The sequence below is a fragment of the Salminus brasiliensis genome, chromosome 13 (genome assembly GCF_030463535.1).
Source record: "Salminus brasiliensis chromosome 13, fSalBra1.hap2, whole genome shotgun sequence".
NCBI classification, from domain to species: domain Eukaryota; kingdom Metazoa; phylum Chordata; class Actinopteri; order Characiformes; family Bryconidae; genus Salminus; species Salminus brasiliensis.
Genome location: NC_132890.1, coordinates 4007529 through 4020452, shown reverse-complemented (window position 1 = coordinate 4020452; position 12924 = coordinate 4007529). Strand labels below are relative to the sequence as shown.

The window sequence follows — 12924 nt, the reverse complement described above, 5'->3', positions numbered from 1 at the left end:
AAATGATGCTTAGCGGGGGATTAGGAGAAGACACGACTCTCCTACTCTCTCTCTCTCTCGCTCTCGCACCCCCTCTCGCTCCATTCTGAGAGACTTGTTCATTTTAGACCCTTCTTAATCTGGCAGACAATGAAGGACCCTAACATCCAATCAGAAGCCTTCTCAAACACACACATACACACATGCTCAGGCCTCATATGACTAATAGGGGATGAACCGGAGGGGGGATTTCATTGTGGTGTGTGTCGGAAGGCGTATAAAACTCCCCAGGTAGTCTTTTGTCTCCTCTTAAATATACCATTGTGCGTACGGTAGACGTTTCTACGTCACTTCAGTGTGAAAATCCTTCAGGCGTTTGCTGTGTGGTGTACGCTGAAATAACGATGGACAGAAGATAACAAAGGCTGGCTCGAGATGTTCTGGCAGCTATCTGGGCTTCTTTCTTTGCACCATTTAGAAACAATACTGTCTGTCCATGAAACACTTTGTCTTTTTGAGCCTATTTAAACATCTGGACTGGTTTGGTCTTCATGTGATCAGCACTGAGAGATGGAGGTAATCTAACTAAACTCACACACCTGAAGAAACATATTTAATCATCATTTAGAAAATTGAATTAATAGAAATGTAATTTTCTCACAAGTAAAAAGTTTGCACAGCCCCCCCCCCCCCCACACACACACACACATTTATTACTCCTTCAAATGTGATCTGTTTAAACCTCTTCTCAGATTCCTCTGCATCCACACCCTTCTTTCTGAAGGCCTCAGAGAGCTCTCTGGATCTGGCCATGATGGTGATCTTCTTCACCCCTCACTTCAACCATCAATCAAGAGCAGACCAGACTAAACGTCTGAGGTTTAAATAAGACTCCAGACTCCTCCAGAATAATCCTCTCCAACCATGTTCTGATCATCTGCAGCTGATGTTCTGCAGCTGGGTCTAATTCTACACATCTGAAGGAGAAATAATTGTGTGTGTGCTGGTGGGGGGAAGGGGGGTGAAATTAAATTTCTATTAATTTCATTTTATAAAAAGGATGATTAAAGATGTTTCTTCAGGTGTGTGAGTTTACTTACATTACCTCCATCTCTCAGGGCTGATCACATGAAGATCAAACGTCCAGATATTTGAATATATTAAAGATGAATTCATTCATTGTTCTGACTGTAGTTCTTTATAATAACCGTTATACAACTTGATTAAGAGGCAGAGACACAAAGCCAAAGCCATGTTTCAGCACTGCTGAAGAGACCATGCCCTTTGTTACAGCAGTGCAAGATGGGCTAGAGAATCACACACACATGCATGCAGTGATCCCCTGTGTGTAATCTTGTTGGCAGCTTGGGGGCATTTTCCCTTTATGTGTGTGTGTGTGTGTGTGTGTGTGTGTGTGTGTGTGTAAGGAGTGTCTGGTGAAAGCGACTATGAGATTTAAAGCTAATCTGAACAGCAGATGGCAAAACATCAGATATTCTGTTTGAGAAGGAGCATGGACTATATGCTGTAACACACACACACACACACACACACACACACACACACACTCACACACACATGTGTGCATAACCAAACACAAACAAGGTTAACTAATAAGGGCTCAGCGATACCCATACACAAATCTAATATATGACCATATATGCATATATATCATGAATAATTGTGTATATACTTCAAAATAAATGCATATATACTGTTTATGGTATACACACACACGTATGTACATATATATATTAAAATGTAACCATATAATGTTAAATATGACTGAAATATATGTCCCATAGTTGACTAAATGGCTAATTTCGAATACATTAGCATGTTTTTCACATATAATACAAATATATATTGTATATAAAGGAAATTCCATATATTCTAATATTGCCATATATCAGATTTCTATATGGATAGGTGTGTGTGTGTGTGTGTGTGTGTGTGTGTGTACAGATACAACACAATAACTTCTTTCCATTCCTTCATACATTAACTAAGACACACACACACACACACACACATCCTTGTGTGTGGTCACATGACCCTGCTGTGTGTGTGATAATACTCATATTAATCCAGTGACCTGGATTGAGCCTGACTGGAGGAGCACGGCTGATGTATTTAGAGCACTGTAGCCAGCAGCTATTCTATTGCTACTCAGAGAGAGAGAGAGAGAGAGAGAGAGAGAGAGAGAGACTCCCTCCCTCTTGCTCCCTCACACACTTACAGACTCAGAAAGAAAGAAACAGACACACACACACACACCTCGTAGGGACGTGGTGGAGCTGCTGGAGAATGGGCTGAGAGAACAGCACGCTGAAGATTACAGGACTGAGAGAGAGAGACACAGGAAAAGAGAGAGAGAGAGAGAGATAGAAGAGCAAGATTAGAGGTAAAGCAGAGCAGAGAGAGAGAGAAAGAGAGAGAGAGAGAGAGAGAGGGAGCTTTAGAGTGGTAGAGCGAGGCAGAGTGAAGGAGTGAACCAGTGTGGAACAGAAGGAAGCCGTGGAGACGCACCGAGCGAGGGAGAGAGTGTGTGTGTCTGTGGCGGGACAGCAGACACACACCGCTCGTGCCGGACTGGCCACTCACCCACACACTCCCAGCCAGACACAGAGCACCATGGTGGTGCAGGCGGCGGTGACCCCCGGCAGGACCCGCAGGCTGCTGCTCAAACTGCCTGTGGGGACTCTGAGGAGGAACAGTGAGGAGAGGGTAAGAGACACTGAGAAACACAGAGAGAGAGAGAAAGAGAGAGAGAGAGAGAGAGTGTTTACTACAAACAGTGGAACTGTACTGCATGCATGTATATGTATGTTTGTGTGTGTGTGTGTGTGTGTGTGTGTGTGTGTGTGTTGCTGCATACATTGTGTTTTACTGTACTTAAGTTGGTTGTGTGATGTGATGGTACATGTGTGTGAGTGTAAGAATCTTAGACCCACGACCGGGTCAGAACATCTCCAGAACATCAGGCAGGTTCCCAGTATGTGGTATATGGTCAGTACCTTCCAAAAGTGCTCCAAGGAAGGACGCCCAATGAACCTGGCAACTGGGTCAGAGGCGCCCGAGACTCACTGATGCTCATGGAGGTCCCACCTCACAACTTACAGGACTTAAAGGATCTGCTGCTAATGTTAGTCGTGGTGCCAGACACCACAGCAGGACACCTTCAGAAGTCCTGTGAAGTCCATGCCTCGCTGAGTCGGAGCTGTTTTGGCAGCAAAAGGGGGACCTTGTGGTGGTTTTAATGTTATGGCTGATTGATGGATTTGCTTCGCTTGAAAGCGTAGTTGTGTTTGCTCACATAATCCAGCCTCCTTCCTTGGATTCAGTACAAGAGGAATTTCAGGTGGCAGGTGAACATCAGAGCGATTAGACAGGGCAGGCTGCTACCTGCTGAGTTATGTGAATTATCCTCCTCAACCCGTGCTTGCAACATCCACACATCCTTACTCAGTGGCATTTTCCGGAACTACGGCTACTCTCGTGCACACGACGCCTGTGTTTATTACCTACAACAGGGGTTTTCTAAAAGCTACATGGGATGGATTTGTGATTTCCGCTGGTTACACGCCATCGCTACTCCAAAATAAGAGTGCCTTACCATGAGCCTGTTGTTATGGATGAATGGGAAGGCTGAGATAGTGGCTGTAACTCATCTAGAGAATATTCGCTAGATGTTTGCAACTAAAGCTGATGTTAGCTAGATGTTAACCACTCTAGCTGATGTTAGCTAGATGTTAACCAATCTAGCTGATGTTAGCTAGATGTTAACCAATCTAGCTGATGTTAGCTAGATGTTAACCACCCTAGCTGATGTTAGCTTGATGTTAACTACTCTGATAAATGTTATAGCTAGATGTTAACCAATTTAGCTGATGTTAGCTAGATGTTAACCACTCTAGCTGATGTTAGCTAGATGTTAACCATTCTAGCTGATGTTAGCTAGATGTTAACCATTCTAGCTGATGTTAGCTAGATGTTAACCACTCTAGCTGATGTTAGCTAGATGTTAACCACTCTAGCTGATGTTAGCTAGATGTTAACCAATCTAGCTGGTGTTAGCTAGACGTTAACCACTCTGATAAATGTTATAGCTAGATGTTAACCACTCTAGCTGATGTTAGCTAGATGTTAACCAGTCTAGCTGATGTAAGCTAGATGTTAACCACTCTAGCTGATGTTAGCTAGATGTTAACCACTCTAGCTGATGTTAGCTTGATGTTAACTACTCTGGTAAATGTTATAGCTAGATGTTAACCACTCTAGCTGATGTTAGCTAGATGTTCACCATTCTAGCTGATGTTAGCTTGATATGAACTACTCTGGAGAATGTCACAGCTAGATGCTAACCACTGTGGCAGATGTTAACCACTCTAGCTAATGTTAGCTAATAGTAGCCACTCTAGCTGATGTTAGCTAGATGCTAAATAGAATGTTAGCTTGATGTTAACTACTTTAAAAAGGTTAGTTTGGTGTTAACAATGCTAGCTGATGTTAGCTAGATGTTAACTTCTGTAGAGAATATTAGCTAGATGTTTACAACTGAAGACAATGTTAGCTAGATGTTAACCACTCTAGCTGCTTTTAGCTTGACGTTCACTACTCTGATAAATGTTATAGCTAGATGCTAACCGTTGTAGTTAATGCTGGTTAGATGTTAACCACACTAGCTGATGTTAGTGTGACGTTAACTACTCTAGCTGATGTTAGCGAGGTGTTAACCACACTAGCCGATGTTGGCTAGATGTTAACTACTCTAAAGAATTTCAGCTTGATGTTAACCATGCTAGCTGATGTTAGCCAGATGTTAACTCCTGTAGAGAATATTAGCTAGATGTGAAATACTTTAGAGAATGTTATCTCGGTTAACCCTCCTAGCTGATGTTAGCTAGATGTTAGAATAGTATAGAATACTAGCTAGATGTTTTCAACTTTAGCCAATGTTAGCTAGATATTAACCGCTGTAGAAAATCTTATAGCTAGATGTTAACCATAATTTAGCTACTTTTTTCAGCTGTATGCTGATAAATTGTTGTGCTGATAATTGTTTTTGGCTCTTAACAGCAGTTCTGTCGGCTGCAAAGCTAAAGCCCCCCGTTCATTCCAACAAGTCTTTAACAGATGAATTTAAACAGTACTAATTTATTAAATCAAAATTAGTTACTATAAAATTAACATAAAAATTCATTTATTTCATATTTCTGCTTGCAGAATAATACGATCATGATTGGTAGGGGTCCTTAGGGCTACCAAATGTTTAGAAAGGACCCCAGTTGGGATGCACTGTACACAGAACACAGTGGCTGCTTGTAGTTTGTAATACGTGGTGTTCAAATGTCCCCTACATCCTGACAACTCAGCGGCACTTTAAATATTTTACACAGCCGTGTGTAACAGCACTGCAAACACTCCCCCAACTCTTTCTCTCTGTCTGTCTGTCTGTCTGTCTGTCTGTCTCTCTGAGGCAGATGTATGTAATTACAGCAGCATGAATTATTGATCAGAGGATTTCCTCATGCACATTATGACTACTCTTCCCCTGCTGCGTTCTCCTCCTCTTCCTCCTTCGCTCTCTCGCTCGCTCTCTCTCTCCTTCTCTGGCCTAGGGCAGCATACGCAAAAAGCCCGGTCCCCTAGGTTCAGTAAGCTGCTGGGTTAATAACCATGTTTGCCTGCATCCTGCACCAATACAGACGAATGCAGACTCTGTCTGAACATCCGAGACAGTTCTGGCTTCATTTTCCGTGCATTGGTGGCGTCTGATCTCTGCAGAACTGATAAGACGGTAGACAGTTCCAGATGCTATCGGTATGAGCGTTCCTCCATCATAACTGTGACAGCCCCCACCTTTGCCTGGGTGGGCCTTTGATTGGAACATGTTAGCTTTCTGTTCTTCTCTAATCCCTCTCTATAGGAAAGCTCTTCTAAGTTCAAGCCTTAATCACCGTCACAGCATGATCGGGTCAGGCTGTGAGCACAGTTTGCTGTGTGTGTGTGTGTGTGTGGTGCCTTGATAGCAAATTACATTAAGGGCAGATTTAGTGTGCTCTTTTTTCTGAACACTCAGCAACGCTACGTCTGACCCGCTGCTCAGCAGCAGTGTCTATCAGGCTAATTGGGCAAATGGCATTAACGCTCCCCGCTCAACTGTGATGTGAAGGATGTGCGATGCGGAAAAGCCGCGTTGAGGTGCAGTGCTGGCTACCGTGGCTGTGTGCTGGAGCATGCTTAAATGAAGCTGCTGCAGAAGCTGAGACACTTAAGCTCTTTCCCAGAACAGAGGCTGAAGCTAGAGCCCTCAGACAGGCTGGTGCATCAGCCCGGTTTACAGAGGAATTGGAGCAAAATTGAATAAATAGAGTAAAATAAAAGGGTAAACACATGAGAGCAGAAATAGAGACATGGTAAGGTGGCCAGCTGTGGAAAATTGCATTATCCAGACTATCAGAGGCATTTCTGATTGGCTAATTATTCCTGCACTATCCTACTCTATATAACTATCACTACTTTTAATAATGCCCTTATTATTACTACTACAACTGTAATCATCGGCCTTTTAGCTACTTGTGCTGCTGCAACTACAGCAGCTGCTGCTACTATCACCTCCCACTACTGCTGCTTCTACTACTACAACGTTTTCTACTGTACTGCTAATTACTACAAGAACTACTGATTCTCCCTCCATCACAATTACAACCATACAACCACAACTGCAACTATTACGGCTATGATCGCTACACCCACAACCACTTTTACCCCAATGAGGGCAAAGGGTGGTTCTGCGGCTTCTGCTACAACCGCTTCCACAACAACCACAAGCACTTTTGCTACAACTACTTTTACAATAACCACTACAATGATCACAACCACTTCAGCAACAACCACAACCATGTCAACTACTGATTCTCCCACCATTACAAATACTACTATACAACCACAACTATTACAGCTACTTTTGCTACCACAACCATGTCGACAACAACCACAACCACTTCTTTTACAATCACTTCAGCAACAACCACAACCATGTTTACAACAACCACATCCACTTCTACTACAACTATTCTTCAATTCTACTACAATCACTTCAATTCTACTACAACCACAATCACCTCTACAACCACTACTACAAGCACAATCACTCCTACAACCACTACTACAACCATTAGACTACTTCTATAACCATGACTATTTCTACCACCATCACAAGCACTTCTACGTACGCCACTACTACAACCATCACAACCACTTTTACATCAATCATAATCACTTCTACAACAATCACAACCAATTCTACTACAACTACAACCACATTCACTTCTACAACCACTACCCCTTCTACAACCACAGTCACAGTCACTTTTACAACAAGCGCATTCACTTTTGCCACAACCACCTCTACTACAACCACAATGCTACTGTTTCTGTCATTAGAAGAGGACCACCCCAAGCTATTACTGGCACTGTTATTAATACTGTAGAGTAACTGCTACTACTTCCACTCCTACAACTACTAAATGCACTGTAGCTTCTTCTACAACACTTCCATCACTTACTTCACTGCTGGCAGTATGCTAATATACTGCAGCACTGAAGTTGTATTTTTAGCAATTCATGCAATTATTTTCATGCAAGATCGTTTTGGACAGTTATAGGAGGTTCTTCTTTATTGAAGTACTTTGCTAATCTATTCGTAGCAACATGCAAATCAGACTAAGTGTGAAAAACAGTGGAAACAGGCTATCCAATGTAACTTCTATATTGTATATGTAGCAGAACACATATGATGTCATTATTCCTGATAATAGCGTTGCTTGTTTTGGTGTTTTCGGCAAATATAGGATAAGGCTTCATAGGAAAATCGTAATTCTTGGTCCTCACTTGTCAGGCCTTGTCAGGTCTGCAGCCTGGTCTTTAGCGGCCTATAAATACATTTCCATGTAGCTTATGGAAGCCGTCTGTCCTTTTCTGCCCCTCTGTCTGTCTCTCTTTCATTTCTCCAGCTGTCCGGGCCGGTTCATCTGTCATATTAACATATGGGTCATTCCTAGGTTACATATGTGACCATTTTCTGCAATCATCGTATATGAGCCATCAGTCAGCAGACAGGCCGTGTGTGTGTGTGTGAGTGTGTGTGAAGGGGGGTATTGAGCTAAAATCCCTCTGTTTGATGAGTAAAGTCTTGTGAAGCTGCCTCACTGAGAAAATGCTCTGTCTCTTTCCTGCAGTGGCTGATGGCGGTGGTCATTGGTACCTATGCCTCCATATTTGCGGGTCTTTTAATTCCGTAGCACAGGTGTTCCCCGTGTTAAGTGAAGGCTTAGCAGAGTGTTGTGGTTTTGTCTCTGCGGGAATGTGTATTGTGGGTCAGTCTGGGGGGGTTCGCTGTGAGTGTGTGTCGTGCTGCGTTTGGATGATTGGCTTCTTTGAAATGCGGCAGTAATTTTAGGCTTTCCTGCGACGATGCGGGATGAGAAATGAGGGGAAGCAGCCAATGATAAGGCATCATTATCATCATCAGCAGACAAAGAGATTTAATCAAATGAGCGTGGGCTTTTCCCTCTCTCTGATTACCAACCGTTCAAGCCAACCCTGTCGCTTTTCTCCCCCCATCCCTCCTTCTTTTTGTCTTACTTCATCTCTCGTTTGCTATCTCTATGTGAGACGGATTGAGCTCAGCAGCATCGTATGCCGCCTGGTTCCATCTACGGGCCACTAGCATTTTTCCCGGTGCTGTTGTGAATGGATTGCTTTAGCTGTACAGTTTCAAATATAGCAGAATCTATATCTATAATAAATGATTCATTATCTACAATAAATAAGTTGGTATCCACAATAAAATATTCATAATCTACTATAAATGATTCAGTATTTACAAGAAATGATTCAGTATCTACTATAATTTATTCCATATCTACAATAAATTATTCATTACACATAATAATAAATAAGTTGGTATCTAGGATAAAATATTCATAATCTACTATAAATGATTCAGTATTTACTATTAATGATTTAGTGTTTACATTAAATTATTTTTTATAAGCAATAAATGATTCTGTATTTACAATAAATGATTCATCATCTACTATCATTGATTCCAAACAATTCAGTATCTACTATTTATGACTCAGTATTTACAATAAATGATTCACTGACTATTAGAAATAAAACTGTCTACTGTAAAAGGTTCCGTATCTGCTATTAATTATTCAGTATCTGCTATAATTGTTATTGTTAGAACTAATTAGGTATCTGTCATTAATGATTCAGTGTTTATAACAAGCAACTAAGTAAGTACCATAACTGATTTCATATTTACAGTAAAGGATTCAGCAACTATTATGAATGATTCAAGATTTGCAATAAGCGATTTAGGGTCTACCACAATTGATTCCATATTTACTGATTAATAAATAGTTCAGTAAGTATTATAAATGATTCAGTGTCTACTATAAATGATTCTGTATCTATTATAAAGGATTCAGTATCTGCTATAAATGGTTCAGTAACTATTATAAAGGATTCAGTAACTGCTATAAATGATTCAGTACATATTATAAATGATATAAATGAACTGCTGTGAAATTACGATGTAACTTATGTACTGTGAAGGCGAGGAGTCGAAGTATGGGCTCACATACAGGCCTTTAGGTTTTAAAGGGTTACTACACTGGTGCCTCTTAACAATAAAGGCGCATCCATTGGTTCTTTGAGCAAAGCCATGGAACACCACTGAAACTGAACCACGGCCTACCACGAATCTTTGCATCTAATCTATTAATTAAAAATCAATATTTTGTTTGAGAATTGATACATTGCAAAACATATCAATGCGATCCTTCGATTGATCGATTTTCTGACACCCCAGTTCTTCACACGCTCACATCTCTTCTACAAACACGCTTCTTTCAGGAACCAAAAGAGGTTTTACTCTGGCATGACTCAAGGCATCCTTTGAAGCACTTTTATTTTTGGAGTGTTTAAAACCGAACTGATGAAACCCGCACTGGCCCGCAACCAGCATGTGAAGGTTGTGTCACTGTGTTCAAGTGCTGGTGCACACTGTATAGATGTTGTGGTAATGAGACAGTCAAAGCCTGACACAGACATGTTCTGCTTCATTAGCCAAAGACACAGCGTCCTCCAACCCTCCGTCTCTCATAGTCTCAGGGTCTCTGTCCCGTTACAGATGTGCATCATAGTATTGGGGTTTGTTTTTGACAGCATCTATGATGAAATCTTGTCCGGCCTTTGATATGCTGACAGTGACATATTATTCAGTAATTTAATAGTGTAAACAAATATAGAATATAATTATTAATATTAATCAAAAATAAAGTAGCTTATACTGTAATACATGTTTAAAGTATTGGTCCAATTTTTAAATGACAATTTATTCATTTATTTATAGATATGATAAATGATACAGTGGATGATACCACACAGGAACACACAAAAAGACCTTACACCTTCACACTCTTAAAAGGTGCTACAGAGGGGTTCTTTGAGTGATGCCATAAAAGAACCACTTTTGGTTCCATAAAGAACCATGTTTATAGACGGGATTGAGTGTAAAAACCTTTAAACTGGTAAAGAACCTTTAGATCAAGAGAAGGTTCTTCACACACTCTTACATTTCCCATTTCCAAGCATGGTTCTTCCTGGAACCCAAAGCCCACTTAAAGGCACCACCTAAAGAACCCTTGTTGTCATGAGTGTAATTGTAAACTATATATCGTCACATCTGATTTTTTGCCGTTTTTCACTTTTCTCCATAATGTGAATCTGGCAGTTGTTCCTCATATCATATTAGAATTTCATATTGAACGGACCAATAGAAACGCTCCAAAATGACTCGGAATAAAATCTTTTTCCATTGACTTCCATTGAAAGTTAAGAAGGTTTTTTCCATCTCCTGTAAAGTTGCCATATTGGAGATATGGGGATGTTTGCGTGACAGCAACGTTATGCAGGTGGTGCTTTGAACTACACCTGCTCATTAAAAAGAAGGTATGGTTGTTATTCAGTTTACTGCTGGATGGGCATCCAGGGAATACACAAACACGGAATACTGGTACAACCAGTGGGACGAACAAACGAACACACTTGATTTCTCTGACTGGAAAACAGGGAGGCCGTACAGCTAAAGTTGTGTGGGTGGAATAAGCCACATTAGCCTTGAAATAAGCTTTAGCCAAGATTAGGACCTTCCAGTACATCAAAAGATATCTGCTAATTTGTTGAACAGACACTATATGTCCAAATGTTTGTGGACAGCCCTTGTAATGGCTTTAAGTTGTATCCATAGTTGACACGGACCTGCAACTGCACACACAAACAGCTTGTCTAGACCCTGTAGAGAAGTACTGGCAATAGAATAGGACTCTCTGGAGCAGATAGACATTACCCTACTGGCACCATGCTGCCTAATGCCAGGTGTGGGCTAGAGGGGTATAAAGCCCCCCAGCAATGAGCTGTGGAGCAGTGGAATGATGCTGATGGTGCTTCATTTAATACTTTTTGGATGAGGTAGGGAGTTGGGAATGATGAGGTGGGGGGGGGGGGGGGGGTCAGTTAGTGAGGTCAGTTTAACATCCTGACCTCACTAACCATCTTGTTGTTGAATACAGTCAAATCCTCACAGCAATGTACCTTCAAAATCTATTAGAAAGCCTTCTTCCCTGGACAGTAGAGACAGTTACTCCAACAAAAGCAGAACAGACTCTTTTTAATACCCTTGATTTCAGAAGAAACGTAACTTCTGAAATCATAAATTGATGAGCGGGTGTCCCAATACTTTTGTCCATATAGTGGTCTCTAACTCTAAACTCTATGTTATGTTAATGTCGACCTAGAAAATCCATTTTGGTGCGTCACTAAACCGATCATCTCTTTTACTTTGTCCTCCATCCCCGTTTCCCACTGCCTCGTTCTTTCAATCTCTCTCTGCATGCATCCTCAGGCTGACTCATCCCCCAGCGGCCTATGACTCCCTCCCAGAGAGAGTACACGTGCTATAATGCAGCGTTACCTCCTCCAGTTGTTGTCCCGCTATCAGACTAAGCTCTGCTGCTAACCCACGGCTCTTCGGCTAAGCAGCAGAACGCCAGAATACTCTGCTTTAGTCGACAGCTTCCTCCTGCCTCCATGCCTGGTGGGCCACCGGAGCTCTCCTTGGAGACTTATTGTTGTGTTATATGGCGTGGAAGTACAGAGAGAGTGTGAGAGAGAGAGAGTTGGGGGGCGAGTAAGGGGTTTAATTGGATCCGGGCTGCATGCTAAGTCTCAGCTTGGTTAAAGCAGAATGCTAATTGAGGCTCATTAAATCTAAACGTTCTGTCATCTCCTGTTAGAAACCAGGTCAGCTGTGATCCAGACAATATGTGGGTTTATGTGGGACTGTGTGCGAGGGCGAGGGATACGTTGTGAGTCTAACTGTCCGTAATGGAGGCGACACTCACACTTAGTGTGAAAACGAGTGTTTTCTTACTGCTACTTAAACCAGAGGATTGGTTCCTCTCAAAGAACCAAGGTTCCTCTTCCTCTTGATCTCCACTGAGCCACTGTATCCACTGCAGCCACTGTATCCACTGCAGCCACTGAGCCACTGAGCCACTGTAGCCACTGTAGCCACTGCAGCCACTAAGCCACTGTAGCCACTGTATCCACTGAGCCACTGTAGCCACTGTATCCCCTGCAGCCACTGAGCCACTGTAGCCACTGAGCCACTGTAGCCACTGTAGCCACTGAGCCACTGTAGCCACTGTATCCCCTGCAGCCACTGAGCCACTGTAGCCACTGCAGCCACTGTAGCCACTGCAGCCACTGAGCCACTGTAGCCACTGCAGCCACTGTAGCCACTGCAGCCACTGTATCCACTACAACCACTGTAGCCACTGTATCCACTGCAGCCACTACAGCCACTGT

General features: G+C 42.2%; 1 protein-coding gene across 6 annotated transcripts in view; it reads left to right on the top strand.

The window, feature by feature from the left end:
• The window catches only part of frmd4a (FERM domain containing 4A), a 173535-nt gene that overhangs the window by 68893 nt on the left and 91718 nt on the right, over nt 1-12924 (top strand). For 2 of the 6 annotated variants that reach the window (XM_072695795.1, XM_072695794.1), the window contains exon 1: nt 2235-2706. The exons of the other annotated variants lie outside the window; for them this stretch is intronic. In XM_072695795.1, coding sequence (XP_072551896.1) covers nt 2614-2706 — 93 coding nt within the window. In that variant the 5' untranslated portion in view covers nt 2235-2613. Of the gene's footprint in view, nt 1-2234; nt 2707-12924 lie in introns of those variants that run through there. 6 annotated transcript variants of the gene reach the window in all.